This window comes from Rattus norvegicus, chromosome 19 (assembly GCF_021556685.1).
Source record: "Rattus norvegicus strain SHRSP/BbbUtx chromosome 19, alternate assembly SHRSP_T2T, whole genome shotgun sequence".
NCBI lineage: Eukaryota > Metazoa > Chordata > Mammalia > Rodentia > Muridae > Rattus > Rattus norvegicus.
Window position 1 is genome coordinate 41,392,873 of NC_141552.1, and position 20,500 is coordinate 41,413,372.

The window sequence follows — 20,500 nt, forward strand, 5'->3', positions numbered from 1 at the left end:
AGACTTTCCCTTTGTTCTCACTGTGCTGTGTATATAAACTTACAGTAATTAAAAACTAGTCCTAGCCAGATCAGTGAAAGCTTTTGAATTACTAACTGCTGCTCCTTTCAAAACAGAAGAAGAAATGTTTTGGCAATGAGTCGCACTTGAGTTTTGCAAAGCCAAGCATTAGTAGGAATCTAATACAAGACACATGTCCCTAGTGCCCATATTTGGTCTGTTTGTGGGTTCAATGCCATCAGACATCAAGCTTACCGAACAACAGCCCACAGAGACAGCTGTGCTGAAAAGCTGCAGTGTAGACAGACACCACTGATGACCAGACAGACAGTAAAGGCTAAGCCGTCAAGCAAATGGCAACAGCTGAAGAAAACTTGAAGCTAAAAGGAGCAGGGCAAAGAGACCAGAGTAGAAGAAAGTAATGGGGAATAGAAATGCACTCTTTCAGTCCAGGGCTCACAGACCTCAGGGCTTGGTCAGACATCAGATGACTTAGTTAGCAGGTAAGTGATATGAGGTCCACTTTGAGTCATAGATAAGTTATAGCTTATTGACTCTACCAGCACAAGAAGGCAGCCTTGTACGTGATACCCGACAGCCCAGGTGAGCTTCCTTCTACGTAGTTCTGAGAGTTGCTATGTTTCAGGAAGTGTCAGGGTGACTGCTATTCTCCACCTTCTCTACTCTGACCAGCCTTTGGGTATTTTCAGTGACAGACCCCATTGTACGCGGATTGTCCCTGACCGTAGTTCCTCACATCTTGATAGGCCAGTACATACTAGCAAACTCCTGCGTTCCACTTGTTCTCGGTAGTCCCTCCTGTGTGTGTGTGTGTGTGTGTGTGTGTGTTTTCTGTGAGTGCTTGTCTGTGTGTGTGGTGTGTGTGTGTGTGTGTGTGTGTGTGTGTGTGTGTGGTGTGTGGTGTGTGTGTGTGTGTGTGTGTGCGGTGTGTATGTGTTTGTGTGTATATGTGTGTATGTATGTGTTTATGTCTGTATGTGTATGTGTTTGTGTGTATATATATATGCATGTGTGTTTTGTGTGTGTTGTCTGTGTGTGTATTGTCTATGTGTATGTGCTTGTATGTATGTCTATATGTTTGTGTGTGTATGTATGCATGTGTGTTTATGTGTTGTCTGTGTGTGTGTTGTCTGTGCATGTGTTGTCTATGTGTGTGTGCTTGTATGTATGTATGTGGTATATATGTGTGTGTATGGTGTGTGTGTGTGTGTGTGTGTGTGTGTGTGTGTGTGTGTTGGGAAGGGAAGGATCACACCATTGACAGCCCTCATGAATCTTACAAATGTGAAGATGACATTCTTCATGGAACAATGTGCTTTGTATGGAAGCCTAATTGGTGATCACGAAGTGTACATCACAAAATCCTGCTAATGACCAGACTAGTAATATCAGCTAACAAAGAGCAAGTGAGGCTTTGGACAGAGTCTGATTGCTTTAGGGAAGGTAACCATGAATCAGTCCTGCCATCTAACAATTATACTCCCTGGTATATGTTCTAGAGAATAAAAACAGATATTTGACATTTCATTCATCGTTGTCAAACTCTAGGAGCAACCTGAATGTCTATCAATAAGGAGATGAATAAATAAACTGTGGCCTGACACAAAAGCATGAGATTCAGCAATGAAAAAGGATGGGGGATGGATCCACACAGCAAATGAACAAATTTAAGCGTTACGTTGAGCAACAGTCATTAGTCACTAGATGAAACATACTGTACTACTTCAATCCTGTACATTTCAAGAACAAATGAAATACTATATGAGACAGTGCTTTCCTGAGTCTGTGTGGGATATCAGTCAGTTGCATGAAGGCACAAGGGAATTTACTGGAGTAAATGGCATGGCTCATATTCTATCTTGGGCAGAAGATACATGGGCATATGTAGCTAATAAACTCATCATTTCATATCCCTTCATGTTATTCTATGGAAAATATACAGTAGTATAAAATAAGCATATTTCTAAATTCAGGCCACCTTTCATCTGGTAGATACCTTCAGGCAAACTCTTTCAGAAGGAATAACAAACTGAAGCTTGGGAACCCCTTCTGTGTGAGGCTCACTAGATCCTACTGTAAGCTGTGACCTCCCAAAGGTCAGAGCTGAGAGAAGGGACAGGCTAAAAGGTCACAGAAAACGCAAACAAACAAATAAGGTTAAAGGAATAAAGCAAAAGTTTGAGGCATAATTGGAAATGTCACAAAATAGTGTTAACTACTATTATTCCTTTATGAATAAATGGTTGTTACTGCTTTATCATACAATAAATATATTTAAACATAGACAATTATATATGTCTTAAATGCTTACAATTTGGTTTGTAGATTTTCCCTGTCTAGAAACACACTCTTTTTAAAATAATAAACTTTTAAGTACTTTTAAGCTCTATGTTAAGAGTGTTATTACATGTATTAATATAAAAATAAACTGTGGGCATAAAAGTGAAGAAAAGCTTACCAAGGATGCATGTGTCACAGCAAGGTTTGGAGAACTGAAGGGTCTCTAAACATCTGGAATTCTCCAGATACCAGCTGCATCGTCTGAGTGGGCACGACGATAACACACTCAACCATCTGTTGTATAACTGAAAGGAAGTATGTGTGGAACACTTGGTAGTGTCTCAGTGGTTCATTATCTCAGTTGCCTTCTGTCTCCCGCTGCATCATGACTTTCCGTGATAACAGGATTTTGTTTTCTTAACTAGTTAGGCTGAATGTTCTGAACGAGCCAACACAGAAATCACGGACGAAGAAAACTGAATCCTTCTGTCTAGGGACTAATCCACCTGGGGCAGAGAACACAGGAAGCAATACATTTGCATCCAGTGTCAATGCAGCTCTTGTGGGAAGTCATAGCGGTAACAGGCCATTTTTACAATGCTATGCATTACATCGTCTCAACTAGGATTGCCCAGTGTCCACAGCACACCAGATTCTGTGTTAGGAACTAATTAAGTGGCAGAAACTGCAAAGGATTATTTATCCACAGAGCAAAAACAAGGAGGTCAGTGTGTACTTCTGAAAACTAGAGCAGAAATTCACATTTCAGCCACAGGCAGATGCAGTGCCCTGACCTAATCATAGGCTGACTGTTTAGATAGCCTTCCTCAGGTGAAGGAACCTTATCCAGTACCTTCCAACTCCCCAAGTTAGCGGTAAAGAGGAAAGAGACAAGCTTTGATAATGATATTGCTTGCCTAAAGTTTCTCCTTGCTCAGATGTTCTTAAAAGAACGTGAAAGACTTCACTTCCTTCCTTGTCCCTAAGGCCGAACATCGTAAATAACATTCTGAAAGACACATTTATTAATTTCAGGTCTCAGGAGATTTTACATGCTCCATGACCAGAATACATTTTACATACTGCATATGACCAGAATACAGCCCCGAGACATCAACTGTTCTCCCAGAACTGCTCTCTTCTCTTAGCCCATGTGCTTGTGCTTCAGGGTTATGTCCCTATCAAGCAGTGGGGTATCAGAGTAACCCATCCTGAAAATATATTTTTTTCATAATGAGGGAAGAACTAACTGCTATGAGACCTTGGTAATGATCTTGACACCTCCTGTCTTTCCCCTCAACCCTTAGACCAATGCTACCTCTTGGTCTGTCTCAAAGGGCAGTGCTACCACGAAAGGGATTATGAAGGATATGGAGGAGGAGGAGCAGTCATTCTGAGGCAGTAATCCTATTTCTGTTGAGACCACTGAGATAACCAATCTTAGGTCAGTTGTTTGGAAGACTATGACAAGAAGAGCAAGACCACAGCGTGGCAGATACATTGGGTGCACAGAGAAAATGACACCTTCTCTCTCTTAGAGCACTGACACATGAACATAGAGCTCTGCACATGAACACAGAGTACGGAGCTCTCACGTTGATCTAACTGGTGAGTGCTCAGTGACGATGAACACCATAGGAACTCAAACAACCAGGTCATCGCCTCAGCCAACTAGCATCTAACCAATGAGGAGATATGATTATTCTGGGCCCAATATGATTAAAGGCTTGCTGGAGTCAGAGATTTAAAATTCTTTAAAGTATATAAATAGAATCACCAATCTTCTGAAACATACACATTCACAGTCTCATTCCCTTGGCTCAGAAGTATTAGGATCTAAAGCTCTTATGTAGTCAAGTAAGTCTAAGCTGAACTTCAACCCACCTACTTCCTCACCCTACCCTGAAGAGAACTTGAAGAGATGGGGGAAGAGAAGTAAGATCATATGCATCTATGGGGACTATTAGCATATTAATCAACCGTATTTCTATTTATGCTCCCATCACCAAGATTATTTTACCAGCTATTTTAAGGATCAGGTTCTACTGTAATTAACAGCATATGGGGAATCAAAGCCAGCTGTGTCTCCTCAGTACATTCAAGCTCCAAACATTTATTCCATATCAAGGGTTTCCATTCTACCCAACACTTTAACATGCTAACACTGCCAACCAAGGAAGAACATCTTACAAAATCCACAGAATCAGTTCCCAGAACTAAAGCTAATAAAAGGCATGAATGGTGAGCTCTTGCCTGTGGAGGCTTAAGAAGCATCCCCATTTCAGATGACGAGGACTGTAGTGGATTAAGACACATTGGGTAGTTCATACTATGTTAAGGTTTCAATGGGAAATACATACCACAGGGTCATGTATCTGAATATCCTCTCTTCAGTTAGTGCCATTGTTCTTGGGCATTTTGGAACATTCTGGACATGTGTTCTAGTTACATGTATGCCTAGTGGGTTTGGGGGGCTAGAAGCCAGTACTACTTCAACTTTGTGTGTGTGTGTGTGTGTGTGTGTGTGTGTGTAGAGTGTCTCCTACCAGCATCACTACCTGTCCAGAGTTATAAGAAACACTTCCATGGACAGTGTCAGGATAGTGCCCAACCAGGAAAGAGGACTCATTTGACAAGAAAAGGTAAAATGTGAGAGCGGAGAAATGTCAACCCACAGTTTTTAGTAGTTACAAGACCTAAAAGAGTTGAACTACTATTTAATCTGTCCCATTTGCATCTACCCCAAAAGAGTACCCAATCAACTTCAAATTACAGCAAAAATATCAGCCAAGAGGATCAAATCAGCCTTTTTAAAAAAGAGATAGGTCTGTCCAGCAAGGTCTTGCTCCTAACCAATTGCCATTTGGGAATCAAGCCACATGAGTTGGAACGAATGCAGAAAAGTACACTCACAAGACTAATCTAAGTACAGAACAAGCAGCCCTCTTTAAAAGCACCAGTAATACCCAAAGTCCCACAGCTTGGCAAAGTATGAAGACCTCTCCCTATTCCCAGAGAAAGAAGTTCAAGTACTTACAGTATCATGCGGCTTATCCTTGACATCATAGACTGTCAGTTTTATTCTTGTCTCTTCATAGATGGGGTAGTCGGATGGGAATGTGACGCCTGTCAGGAACAGTGGGTCTTTTGTTCCCTGAAACAGTATAGGCAGAAAACTTGGACTCATTAAGGCAGCAACTGTAGCTGGCAGCATGCAGGGACAAATGGGAACATGGAGAGTGTGTTTCTGTCTGCTTTTCTAGGAAACAGCTCTATTAAAAGAGATCTGAAGAGCCAAGTGTTGCTTGTGGGCCATGAGCCCAGCGCCCCATTGTACTGAGGGATACTGAGTAGGTGAACTTTTGTTTCTTTAAGTGGCTCAGGGCTCTTAAAAAAAAACACCTGGTCTATAAAAATTATATTCAGAACCTTTCTTTAGGTCAAGTTGCCATCCATTTAAAATTCTATGTAAAATATGATCATTGTAGATTAATAATTTAGACAAATGATCTAAGATTCTGCCTCGCTAAACTGAATGAAGCCGTTTTCTCAAACCATCAAGCTAGTTTTTTTAAAAAAAGTTGGTTTTCTTTTGTTTTTGTTTTTGATTCTCTTTCAGTTGAAGACTGTTTTCTATGCATGTGTGACTGCTTTTAGGTGTTTGACAGTGGCTTCCCCACCCCACCCCCAGACCACCGTGAAAACCAGTGAGAACTCCAAGCATGATGCACTGGGGACATGGAATTATTGCTTGGCATATGGTCCCCAAGACATTTCAGTGCCTCAGAATTGAGAAAGCTGGCATCTGACATCACATTGTAGACACACACGGACACAGGCAAATATATTTGAAAGCCTTTTAGCAAAGTTTATGAAAGCCTGTGTTACTCATCCACTCATTCACACATTCTTTCACTCGTTCCTTCAGAACGAGTTCTTTTCCAGGCATGATGTCAGACACGTTTGGAGGCACGCAGTGAATAAAATGTCTAAGAAAAGTGTGCATAGTCTATGCAAAATTGTAAAAGTGAACAAGATAAATGACTTTTATAGTTATGATAGTACATTTGAGGGTATGTGTGTTTTTATCACAGGAGAATAATGAGGACAGTAGAAAAAACGAGCAAGATGTGACTTTAAAATTTGCTACTGTTCAAAGGTAACAAAGTTACAATAATACCTGAAGTGTTTTCATTAAGAAAATGACTTTACAGTTTTAGTCAAAATGCCTTTCTATGAGGAAGATGACTTTTAATTCAGCTATGGGCTAACTATACATTTTACCAGCACTGGAACCTAAGGTCTGCATAGAACAGATTCAGGGATGCACACAAGGGAGACTCCTTACTTCCTGCATGCAGGGGCCATGCAGTGGAAGAACAGAGAAAGGAAGCTGATTCAGGGCTAACTGCAGGGGGAAATGCAGGGTGGCTCACAGGATTTAGGTCATTCTCATAATAGGAGTGACTCTAATTGCAGTCTGAATCATTTCTTCCAGCCACTGCTTCAGAGCAACCAGTGAGCTAAGCCAGCCAAGACTGGAGCAGACTGGCTGGGTTCATGAGGGAGACGCTCATTCTGAACAGCAGTGGCTCACACGTCTGAGGAAAACATGCTCTACTGAAGGAGCTGCAGGACACATTCTCCAGAGCCCCAGACGTTCAAATAAGCACCTCTCATTTGCTAAGGCCATGAAATGTGTCAGGAGAACCAAACCGTCTAAAGGGAAACCCTCATGTTGAATTTAAGCCAGCACGATAATGTATTTCCGTCAATACACGGTGAGTGCTGTATTAGCAACAATAAATGCAAGGAGGAAGTCTCTCATCCCACGAGCAATATTTACAACCTTTGCCTGGAAACAGTATAGGTAATCAAGTTAATCACTTATCTTTTTTTGGAAAACACTAGTTTGAAATACATCCTTCGCAGAGAATATTAAGTCTTTACTGTTGGACTAGACCGGGGCCCCCCGGGTTTGAGGGCAGAGCAAAAACACCTTCACCTGTTTTGAGCTCTGTGAGTACTTTATGCTTTTCTCTTCCTTAAATAAGTTCATTCCATTGTATTTAAACTCAACAGAGACAGAAACACAACTATCCAGTCAAACATTCTGTCTGTTTGGGAATTCAGAGTGCAAAGTTTTTCTTTCTTTCTTTCTTTCCTTCCTTCCTTCTTTCTTTCTTTCTTTCTTTCTTTCTTTCTTTCTTTCTTTCTTTCTTTCTTTTCCTCTAGAAGAAAACTAAAACCTTTCAATGAAAAGTGCAATTTTTCCTCCATGGGCTTACTCTGCATGTGCTTAGAAATTTCAGATCTGCATTCCCTGATGACAGACAAAAGCAATGGCCAGCCAGAGACCACAAGATAACTTATGTCAGCTGTTCAGGGGGCGGGAGAGAGAGAGAGCTGGGGGGAGGAGAGAGCAGCAAACACAAGTCACACAGAGACAACGGCACACAGAGACAACGGCTTACAGAGAGAAAGCCGGGGTGGGGTGGGGTGTGGTGGGGTGGGGTGGGGTGGTGGGGGTGCAAAGGGCAGACAGAGTCAGAGAGGAACACATGCATGCCAGGCTCACCTCCACAATTTCTGTGCTGGAGTACCTCGTCAGGGTCTGCTCCACGGGGTGGATTACTGAGACCTGTACTACTGTATTCAGTTTCCGATCACTGACAGGAGCCACAAGGTCCTTGCAGGCTGGCAGCAGCAAAGGAAAAAGAAGGAGCAGGGAAAAAAAAATAAGAGAGAAAGAAAGAAACTCAGTCGATCTCTCGGGGCAAACTTCTGTGCAGAGCTGAAATAAACTTTGTCTAGCCGCTGAAGGAAATCTCCTGGTTCTCAGCTGGCTTTACAGAGGAAGTCTCTTGGAAGTACCTTACAGAAATAGGAAGTCACGTGCTGCCAAGCTGAATTGAGAGTTCATTTCCACTGACCACATTTGCAGCACATGCAAGTCTTGAGTGCTCCAGGGATCGCAGCTCCAGTGTGTGAAAATGTAGACACACACAGCCAGGGACTGAGAGGGCTTTAATTAGCCAATAACCCCTAGGGCTTCTTTCGCACTCTTGCATAAAGTAAGTTGATTTGGGCCAGAGCCAGGAAACTAAGATGTCTGTTGTTGACACTGGCTGGGTTAAGTTAAAAGTCTGAATGCACTCCTCACGATCCTCCCTACCTGGTTATAAACCCGGCCCTCTGCAGTCTGTCCTCTGCACAATGGAAACAGGAAGACTGATTACCCTGCCACAGCGACCTCAAGCAGAGGAGGAAGCAGCCAAGGGTTAAAGAGCCCTCTATCTGGAATTCAGGACCATCCGGGGAGAGAGCAACTCAGATAAGGACTGGGTAATTGTGGCTCAGAAGCCACACATTCTAAGAACATTTCCTTGACACAGCCTGACTCCTGTTCCAGCCCCAGCCACCGGACCGTATTCCCTGGAGTATTTTCTACGGTTATAGCATTTTCTAGTTTTGGAAAGGAAAAAAAAATAGAGGGAATAAAAAAAAAACACTCCTTGTCAGTAAGTCTAGTATCTACTCTCTTTCCCACTTTCTACCTCTGATTTTGAAATCCTATTTCTACTTCTTGAAAATGACTGTGATAAAAAAGTACTCTTTGCTCAGCAGACAGGGGTCAAGCTGCTGGCTGGCCACAAGCCGCATGCAGTTTCTGGTAAAGGGGAATCAGCCCCGTAAGTGGTTCACAGTGGTTCCAAGGTTTCACATCACCCCTTATCCATGACCAAGAAGACAGGCAGGAGAGGAAGGTGTTTACCCTCTGCGATGGCACCTCTGTCATTGCAGGGCCACTGGGACAAAGGTAACACCGCTTAAATTTGAAACTTGAAAGCGAAGCCATTTATAGATGTAATTATCACCTTTCAATGGCTTGCCCAGCACCTTATTTATAGAAGCAGAATGAGAGAAAATATAGGCGTTTTCAAAGAGAACCAACCTGGTTTAGGTCCAGTTCTGATGAATAGGTAATGCTGGGGTGGGGGCGTGGGGGGGAGGCATTATTTAACTCTTTAACGTCTTGCCAAACTTTGGGAATTTTATTCCTGTCTGATATTTTGCTGTTAAATTTTTTCTTACTGAAGTCACCTGCCTTGAGCAAAACAAGAAAAGCTAAGGAAAGCATGGGTGGACAAAAATAGCCAGAGCTTCACTGTTTTGAGGAACTCTGTTCATTACCTGTATCAAAACATCCTTTTCGTAACTTCCGATTTCTGCCTTTGGCATATCAACCTGATCTCTGGCAAAGTGCATCAGCCTTTGAGAGATCTGTTACCACCATTTGTTGCTCAGCCTGATAAATCTACACTTACAAATAATCAAACAAAACCCTAATACACATGGTTTCAATAACATCACTATACCACTGGAAAATGTCTTTCACTCGAAGGTTTCTTACATCCTGCTCTTTGGTGGTTAGGTCGATCATTTCCTTGCCTTGCCTTGTGATGTGTGTTTCATTTTACCACTCTTGCTTTTCTTTTCGCTGTGAGCCTCTACTGAAGCTGACAGGCGTCTTGTCTTTGGAGTTTAAAGCTAGGGGCTTTTGAGCCTCTCACACACGCACCTCACCCACTCTCTGGTGGCAGCCTCCCCTCTGTCTTATGAGCGCTTGACACCTTTGATCAAAATAAGTCCTATCCCTTCTGAGTTCTTATCGGGCTCTGCTGTCTGTGGTTATTCCCAGAAGCGAGCAGCTATTCTGTTGCAGCCGAGAGCCTCTCAGCTGCACTGCCTACAAGAACAGAAGGCACACAAAACGGAAGGTTGTGTGCAGCTCTTCAGATGGCCCTGATAGTGGGCTAGGAAGAGGACTGGTGACTTAACAATTTGTATGTAGCTACTGTGTGCGTTCAAAACCAGGCAACAATAGTGACATTGGAGGCTGGGCTCTCATCTCCTTTCTTTTCTTTTTTTCCCTTCTATTTTCTTTTCTTTTCTTTTCTTTCTTTCTTCTTTTCTTTCTTTCAAATGTATTTAATGTATATGAGTACATCTTCAGACCCACCAGAAGAGGGCATCAGATCCCATTACAGATGGTTATGAGCCACCATGTGGTGGCTGGGAATTGAACTCAGGACCTCTGGAAGAGCAAGTCAATGATCTTGACCGCTGAACCATCTCTCCAGCCCATAATTATTTTTATTTCATGTAAATTCATGTTTTACCTGCTCATATGTCTTTGTGAAAGTGTCAGATCTTCTGAAACTGGAGTTATAGGCAATGTGAGTGCTGGGAATTGAACCCAGGTCCTCTGGGGGATCGGCCAGTGCCAAACAGCTCTGAGTCTTCACTGTTTCTTAACACAAAAGCAGCAAGAGGCCTAGAGAAATTCTGAAACCAAACAGTATTCTGTAGGCTTGGTTTCCCTCTTTTCTAGTTTTATGGCACAGAGTAAATAAATCACAAACAGTGTCACTCACTGCCTCAACTGTCAGGGTAGACAGAGCCATGGGTTTCTTGTAAATGAACTTTTACATGCAAAACTCATATTTACTGATCACCTTGCATTGATATTTCAGAGTATTTGATGTTGTTATGTAACATAATTTTACAGACATAGTTCTATCCAGATGACTCCTTAAGAACTGTTACCACGGCCATATCTCCATATGAGTCCCAGTGTTGTAACCCACTTCATATCATGAAGTGAAAGAGATGAACATGGACCTGTGTCTCCTCCTACTGTCCCTGCAGAACTGCTGAAACGCTGAAGGCTGAATCCCTGGGCACTGCTCAGAGATGCTGCTCCTTTGAGTGTTATGAAATGTAATCTACATGGAATTATTTAGTAGTTAATAAAGAACTGTGGCGGTTTGAATGAGAATGGTCCCCATAGGTTCACATATTTGAATGCTTGGTCCTTAGGTGGTGGGACTGCTCGGGAAAGGTTAAGAGCTATGACCTTGTTGGAGGATGTGTGTTACTGGGGTGCACTTTCAGCTTTCAGAAGATTGTGTGATTCCCAAGGCTCTCTGTCTCCCTTCTGTTTCTGGGTCAAGATGTGAGCTCTCAACCGTTCTTATGTTGCTGTTCCACCATCACGGACTCTAACACTCTGAAACCACTACACAAATTAAACTCTTTCTTCTATAAATTGTCCTAGTCATGGTTTATTATCATAGCAATAGAAAGGTGACTAAGACAAGAACCCTAAATATATATGCTTTCAAAATCTAAAAATGTTATATCCATCTTCCAAAGCATCCTTACCTCTCTCTCCTTTTAACACATGCAGCTCTACTCCAAGAGTCCCTTAGATAAATGACCTTCCTTAATATGTTACAGTAGAGGACTACATACAGCACTTGAAGATTTTTTGCTTCTGGTTTATTTAAGAATTTACCTCAAACCTCCCAAAAGCTCTATGGGTACTTACTGGTTGCTGGAGAAGGGGGTGACTGTGTTTTAGTGGTATAGCCACTGGTAAGGTGCCTGTGTCCTTATAAATAGCACCATTCTAACAAGGAACATTAAGTAAACACACAAGGCCATTGAATTAGGATGGAGAACGTAATCGGTGGGGGGGGTCAGGGAGACAGACGAGAGTAGTAAATATGGTCAAATATGTGCATACATGAAAATATACCATAGACATCTACTCATCTTAGGTAGAGGCAATTTATCCTACTAAATTAAGAATTCCTAAAGACTAAATGGTTGATTAAATATAATTCTAACTCTTTGAATTAAGTGCGTACTATCAAGTGATCCACTCACCAACAGATTCTAATTTTACTTCTGCCTCCTTACTGATTTCCTTTGGGCTGAGCTATTAAAAATAAACATTTTCCAACATCAATAGTTTAAATATACAGATGTTAAAGGGTTGGGATGAAAATGTGTGCACGTCCATTGACCGCCTGGTTTATAGTAAAAAGCAGAAAGGGGGCGAAGGATGAATCATTTACATAAATTATAACTTTACGGTTTTTCATAGAAATACCTAAGCTAATTATAAATCATTCTTTTCCTGGTGACTTTGATATACTATCCAGAATTAGGAGGGTTTGTTTTCTTCTTCCAATGGTGTTGAGCAAGGTACCGATAAAACATACCTCCACTCAGGTTAGTGCAAGACAAGCAACTTTCCTCTCTTACAGCAAAGTACTCAATAAAAGAGTAACGATGCAAATAAATGAAGCCTTTGTGTCTTAGGAGGTAGCAGCCTATGCAGCCTGATTCTAGGACTTGCTCAAACTATGAGATCCCAGCCACTGTGTAAGCACATTAGAAGAACCACACAACATTCACCCCTTGCAAACCTCAGCCTGAGCACTAGAAGTTGCCAGCATCAGTTCTAGATGCTTGGAGCATGGCTTGGTTGTTCATAAAAAGAGGAAAGACTCTCTTTTGCTCTCACAATTCTTCTAATATTTGAGAATCCTGAGGTCAAAGAGCGGGCATCTCTAAGGCTGTTTTAAGTCCAGGGTTCCATCATTCATAAGATGCTTGTATTAAGTAAAACATCGGCTTCTGTTCATGCAGCTATCTAGATCATGGCATGACTGTTAGGGTCAGAGAGCATTTTCATCACTCTAGCCGATGTTAGCTGGAAGCTGAAAACCTTCTCTTGACTCACATCAGAGAATAACACAGCTGTCAAATTCACTGAGATCTGAACCTTACAGTGGATTGAAGTGTTAAAATAAGCATGCTAGGGTGCAGGGTTGAGGGAAGAGAGGGTGTAAGCTTCGGGGTAGTCTGTATTCATAGACAGCCCAAGCAATCATCTCCTGCACTCTAAGACCTATTTATTCTGTGAAGCTCAGTCATTTTTCTTGCCTCACCAGCCTTCAGTGTTAGTTAACTATTGGCAAAGTCTACTGTCTTTCCCTAAGAACTAAGCAGATGAGGAGTGTGAGTGTGAGTGTGTGTGTGTGTGTGTGTGTGTGTGTGTGTGTGTGTGGGAGGGGTTATGATGACAAAAGTTTCCACACTTCTCAAGTTTTAGAAATTTTACAAAAATTAGCCAGAGGAAATTAAGGAATAGAGGAGACATTGCTTGGTATAATCAAGAACTCTTTTGGGGGTTGGGTGTGGATTTTGTTGTCAAGACAGGATTTCATGCATCCCAGAATAGACCTCTTGTATCCCAGGATGGATTTCATGTATTCCAGATGATCTTGAACTCTTTGTGTTACTAAAGGTGACCTTGATCTTCAAATCCTGCTGTCTCTTCTTCCTTATAATGGGATTATAGACCATGTCCATCCATAGTTTATATAGTGCTCATAGTGCCATATGTTCTAGGACAGCACTCTACCAAATAAGCCTAAAGATGATTTTTTTGACTGAGGATAGTATTGTGTTTAATAGTTGGATCATACCTAAAGAACTATGTGGCTTTTTGCAAATGATTCATTCTCTGTGACCCAGCAGGAACAACAAAAACAAAGTCTTTGTAAACTTTGTGTAAAAACTATATAAAATAATTATGATAGTTAATATTGACTACTAACTTGACAGGCTCTAGAGTCACATATGAGACAAGCCTCTGGACATGTCTAGAGGGGTTACAGAGATTGGTTTAATTGAATTAAGAAGAGTCACCCTATATGTCCCTATATGTGGGTAGCAACTTCCCTTGGAAATGGATCAGAGCTCAGGAAGGAGAGGAAGGAGAAAATGAACTGAGCACCAGCATTCATCTCTTTGGAATTCCTGATTGTGGATGCGATGTGGGTGGTGCCTCCTGCTCCTGCTGCCATGACTACCCTGTGATGATGGACAGTATCATGGGAACTGTGAAGGCAAAGTGGGCCCTGTCTTATTTAAATTGCTATTGTTAAAGTATTTTGTCACAGCCTTAGGAAAAATAATGTGTGTGTGTGTGTGTGTGTGTGTGTGTGTGTGTGTGTGTTTCAGTGTAATACGTGTGTGAGAGAGTATGTGTGTGAGTCTGTGTTTATGAGGATGTGTTTGTGTATGAGTATGTGTTAGAGAGCATGTTTGTTTGTATTTATAAGTATGTGGGTGTGAACATGTGCATTTTTATAAGTGTGTGTGAAACAGAGAGAGAGAGAGAGAAGAAAAGGTTGACCTTATGATCCAATTCTCCTGTCTCATTCTCCAAGTTCTGGGGTTAAAAACTTATATCACCACTCCAGCAAAACTAAAAGCAGAAAATTAGAACCTAGTGCAGCCTGGTGGACATGTGTCCTGGACTTCTGTGAGTATAAGGAACTCTGTATTCTGACTGTTCTTGAGAAAACCTGAAGACACACACCCAAGGTCAAGAAAGGTCACACTACAGAGAACAGGAAGAGCTCTAGATCAAACATGTGGACTTAGACACACAAGGCTTTAGAGCCATAACCACACTGTTTCCAGCTTCCCCCAAGTGACGCGTCTTATCTAACACCTGTGTGCTAAGGATCAGTCTCTTTGTGAAGTCAGGAAGACTTGCACCCTGAGGACAGTGTCTTAGCATCTTTCATATTCCTAATAGTTGGCTAAATTTCTCCAAACTACCACTTATGTATTATTTTTTCTTGTGCTTTAGAAAATAAGATTCCACTAATCAATTGATAAGCCAATTTAGCTTGTGTCTCCAGTCCAATAAATCATTGAATTCCATTTTATGGCTTCACAGTTCCCAGTGTACACCAGTGATTACATTTAGATTAAGTTAGTTTATGTCATACACAAAAAGATACATAGAACCTTTAAGAGCCTATTAGCCCCTCTCCTTAATTACTCCTCCAATGTATTAGGCTTTCTCACTTTTAGTTGTCTCTTGTTTTGCTTTGTTTTTGCTTTGTTTTTTGTTTGTTTGCTTGATTAGTTTGGTTTTTCCTCCTTCCCCAAGACACAATTTTCTGAAGCCTGAGATGTCAGCCTCTGCAAGCACTGGTCTCCACAGAAGATTTAGTAGACGCATGCTGCATAGTTCCCAGGTTCTGACCTCCAGAACACAATAGGGTGGGGGAAAGCAATGTCAGAGACAGTGTTGGCATCTTATGCTGACACCCACACAAGGCGAGCTCCATCAGCAGCTGGGACTCTGTACTCACTTAAGAACATGAGCTTCAAGTTACTTCCTAGAAGAAGATGACTTTAATGCTATTGAGCTGATGGATGGTCATTGACATGTCCCTCTAGAATATTCATTCTCTGCTCTCTGACTTGGAACCCTCAGGGTTAAGGACAAAGGACAGCTTCTACCAGGTCACAAGCCATTTTTTTTTAATCTCTATACAAAGTTTTTCAAAAGTGTTATTTTCTCATTAAGTGTTGCGTGGGATATTTTAATTAACATATACTTCCACCAAAAGAATATAAACCGTGAGTAGCTGCCAACACGACCAAGAGTTGTTGGAAAAATAAGAATAAATGTATAAAAGTGGGTATGTAGGGGAAAACTTTGAAATTTTGAATTTTTCTTCATTCTTGTAGATTTTTCTTTTCTCTATGTTGTCACCAAGTAAAAATAAATGTTAAAAATTTGCTTTCTAAAATTCAAAATGAGTATATTTTTCTCTCTCTCACAAAAAGAAAGACAACATTCATATTCATATAGCTTGAAAAGACAAGGAATGGACCGAGGAATAGAGTAAAGCAAACGCTGGAGAGGATCGTAATGGTAGAGTCCTTAGGCACACTGGGAGTAGCACTGAGTGTGAGCTTCTCAGTTGCCATCCTGCAGATCATAAGATGATACATGAACCATGCTAAGAGTCTGGGACTGGTAGGATTGTTAGTTTCTGGGACACAGTTCTGTTTGGACAGAACGGAGGACTGTGCTCAGACCTCTTGCTCTGCTAATGCCCAGGATGACAGTGTACCACCTGCCGCTGCCTCACAGTTCCATCAGGTCCAAATGGACACTCTTCTGAAAGTCACTCAGTGGATAGCTGAAGACGTGACACAAGGTTGAGGGACAAAAGCTCCTTTTTTCACTTGTCCAAGCTGTGGAGTTAATTTTCTGCCTGCTGGATGGAGGATTAGCTTTGCAACCAGAATTTCAAGACTGCCCATATTCTGAGAGTTGAATTCACATAACGCTTGGGAGAAACATGAGGCTAACGCTCTAGGAAAGAAGCAGATGACAGAATTCTTGAGGAATCGGGGTGATGATTTACAAGTGGGAATTTAAAAGTCCCAACTTCAGAAACACTGCTTTTGCAACATTAAAATTTGAGCCTCGCTGCTCCTAAATTCTATTACAGCCAATTCACTTATAAATAAAACTGATTTCTTTCTTCCAAAAGGCTAGGTTCAGGTTGGTGGGAAATATGCCTGGAAATAAAATATGCTACATTGTCACATACAGAAGAATATAAAAATAAGTCATCATACTTTGTGTTTTTGTGTGCATGCGTTAAGTAAAAACGTATTTATAAGAAGAGGAAAATCTTTAAAAAAGAGAGGGCAGGGCTGGAGAGATAGCTCAGTGGTTAAGAGCACTGACTGCTCTTCCAGAGATCCTGAGTTCAAATCCCAGCAATCACATGTTGGGACTTTTAAATTCCCACTTGTAAATCATCACCCCGATTCCTCAAGAATTCATGTCATCTGTCATGGTGGCTCGCAACCATCTGTAATGAGATCTGATGCCCTCTTCTGGTGTGTCTGAAGACAGCTACAGTGTACCTATTATAATATATAAATAAAATCTTTAAATAAAAAGGAGGGAAAAAACATGTTCAAGATGATGAAACTTCCTCACTTAGGGAACACTGTGGGTGCTAAAACAACACTTGATACCCACCCAACACCAGTACAAAATGCTTGGATAGTCCAGGGAAAGAGAAAGAAAATGTTCCTTTCTTGGACGGTGTTCTCCGAAAACATTCTAATTGTCTGTGCTGGGGAGCCAGCCCCGATGGCAGCTGTACAGCAGACAGCTAATTTGCATCTAAAAAGAACAAATTTCGCTCAGATTCCTCTTGTCAGTACCAGAAGACTTCTGTTCTTGAACTCAGCCTCTGCTCCCTCAGATTCTCTGGTGTCAATCCTTAGAAAATCCTATTTTGTCTTGTTTTCATGAATATTACTTAGGTGGCTAAGATCCTATCTTCCAGCAATTGAATTCCAAACAAGTCTGTGCTCAAGTCTTTTTGAGTTTTGTTATGTCACATGGCAAGCCCCAGATAGCCGACTGGCCTGGCATTGCCTGGCAGAGCACACGGGCACGGCTCTGCCTGTGCTTGCTCCCAGCCTGCACTCCACGTTGGAGAGGTAGCAAGTGCTTGTTGCTTGCTGCTGCTCTTTTCAGCAGAAGCATATGCGCTGCTTCAGAAGGCAGAGAGATGCTATTCCAAGGAGGCAGCAGACTCCGCTGAATACTAAAAGGAGTGTCCACATGCCTTTAAGGGCATCCGCAGTGTCAGAGCTAAGCAAGGATCACTTGTCTTCAGTCCCTAAAACACATGACTACATGGGTGTGGTGGTGCCTATCCCTGGCACTCCTTGCCAGTCAGCCTAACCATATAGGTGAGCTTCATGCCAGGGAGATTTTGTCTCTGAAAATAAACTGGAATCTGAGTAATAATATCCAAAGGTGACCTCTGGGACACACACACACACACACACACACACACATAGCGAAACATACACACAGAGATACACATACTCATATGCACACACATAAGTACATACACATATATACAAAGACACACAGACATATAAATACACACACACATACTCATACAACACAGAGACATGTACAGACACACATACACATATACACAAAGACTCACAGACATATAAAGACACACACAGAGACACATACAACACAGAGAAACATACAGACACCTGCACACATACACACAGAGACATGCACACAGACACACATGAACACACAGAAATACACATAAACACAGAGGCACATGTAGATACACACACATACACACACACAAACACACACACACACACACACACACACACACACACACACAGAGAGCCAGAGAAAGATAGAGGGGGGAGAGGGAGAAGGAGAAAAGGAAGGAGACTTTCCTTTTCTTCAAGGGTAATGCTTTTTCAGGAAAGTTGCCATCAGCACAGGAACAGACAGTATTACTACCAGGCAAAATGTTGGTTAGTGAATTCTTTCAACAAGGCTAACGGTTACTGATACCAATCTTGCTCCAAAAGATAAGGCCAGTGTGGTCGGTGGATACAGGAGGGACCAGCAAAGGTCCCAGGATACTGGGGGCCTTGGTTGCAAAGCAAGATAGCTAGCACAGTGTGGGCAAGGTTACTGAATTCTAATGGAAGCCACATGCTGGCTGGTGCCTAGGAGTGTGGGAAGCTGGGATTTGGGGTGCTGTCTTGAGGAAGGGCATGACAGCTTCCAGAGGGCTCTGAGGTCTACTTGTCTGGGCAGGAAGAAACAAAGGGAACAGCCACTTCCTGGGTGATTTCTCATCCAGCATACTGAGTCATGTTGTCTGCTTCAAACAAATCCTGACTGAGGCCATTTCTGGATGAGTTTTCTCAATTTAAGTTGCTATAGAAGGGTTTCAAGAAGAAATTGTGCCTAGCACTTGCTTTTTAGAGAGTGGTGCTTACATTAGAGTAATTTTTTCCAATTTTCCTGGTGAATATATTGGGCTCAATACTTATGTATAAAATCAATAGTTTTAATGTCTTAGAATGGTGACATATATCTATAATCCAAGCAGGCAGAGGTAGAGGCAAAGAGGCCATGATTTTGAGGTCGTCCCCAACTCTATAGTTAGTTTTAAGCCAGAGCTATATAAGGCATTGTCTTAAACAAAACAGAACTAAGAAACTGTGCGTGTGTGTGTGTGTGTGTGTGTGTGTGTATGTGCATGTGTGAGTGTGTATGTGTGCAATTACTAAATTATTTCTAGTCTATTGACAGATATTTTACAAGCAAAATTAAAATATAAAATAAAATAGAAGATGTGCAAAATGTAGATTAGAAAATAAGGATAAAAATAAGGATAAAAAGATATTCCTAGAGGAAAAATGAATCTATGTTTTTAAGATCCCTTGTCTCTACCTTCTCTACTTTTCTTTGCTGAGCAAATTTTGGATCTCTTGAAGAAAGTGGTCCTAATTTGGCTGAAGTGTTCAAGCACATGTGAGATTTTGTCCTAACAAGGAAAAAATCTCAGTGTAAGTTTTGAATAAGAAGGCTTTGAAAATATCTAGTCCTCTGTGGTAAGATATCAATTCATAGGACCGAAAAGGCACATCCGGGTCAGTTAAGTAGTTTGGTATAGCAATACATAGAACATAGAGTTGAGGAAACAATATGGTCAAGTTGAAGGCAGAAAGTATGTGATGGTTTGAAGCAGAAAGGTCAGACAATTTAAAAGTGAAGATGCTGAAGAATTTATTTTTCCAAAATATTTTGGGTCTTCTGAGTTCAGACCTACAGCTCAGCAGAAGCTATCTGATGGCTGACTCCTTGGAACCCAGGAATACAGAGCACTAAGGAAGTGGTCCAAATCATCACATGAGATTTTAAACAACTTCTTGACTCTTCCATAACAAGCAGGGGTCCAGGTGAGTTAAGAATGGGTTGAGGCGGGCCTGCTGGTACATGTCTCCAGTCTGTAATCCAGTACTCCAGAAGCTGCGGCAAATAGAGTTTGGGACAAGCCTGGGCTATGTACTAAGACCCTGTCTGAAATAAATGAAAAGCAATAATAGAAAAGCATCTTCTATTTGGGTTTGGGGAAACTTTTGTACATCCTGTCCATATGCCAAACAGTCAAAAAAAAAAAAAAAGTTCAAGATCAGAGATTCTGGTACTAACTATATATGCCTTTAATTTTTAAAAACATACCCCCTTATCTTCATTTGGAAGTATGAACAATTCTTTTGACCCTCACCAGATTCATATGAAGATCCGATTAAATAGACAAATTGGAAAATGGTTTATGAAATTCCCGAGGTTTTATTATCAACGCACTTCTTTTGCTCATGCACTTGGGCCAAACGCTGAGGAAATAGGAGCTGTCACGCATGCAGAGTTTACACATAAGGATTTCGGATGTTGGAGGGGGTAAAGGATTCATACTAAATAATCATAACTAGCATACCACAAAGCGATCCTTACACATGGGGCACCATTCTTACTACTGAAAAGCTACACAGTGGAAACGATGTTTTCAAGGCCGTGCAGGTAGCCAGGGGCAGAGTCAGGAGACCACGGTCTGGAGCTGGCAGCCCAAGCAACTGCTGTCAAGTGCAGCCTAGCCCTGCT

General features: G+C 41.6%; 1 protein-coding gene across 10 annotated transcripts in view; it reads right to left on the reverse strand.

Moving 5' to 3' along the window:
* The window catches only part of Inpp4b (inositol polyphosphate-4-phosphatase type II B), a 743,006-nt gene that overhangs the window by 323,101 nt on the left and 399,405 nt on the right, over positions 1-20,500 (reverse strand). For 8 of the 10 annotated variants that reach the window (XM_087593773.1, XM_087593768.1, XM_087593769.1 and 5 more), the window contains 2 exon segments: positions 7,880-7,998; positions 5,339-5,455 (listed from right to left, as the gene is read on the reverse strand). In XM_087593773.1, the coding sequence (XP_087449899.1) occupies positions 5,339-5,455; positions 7,880-7,998 (236 nt within the window). 10 annotated transcript variants of the gene reach the window in all.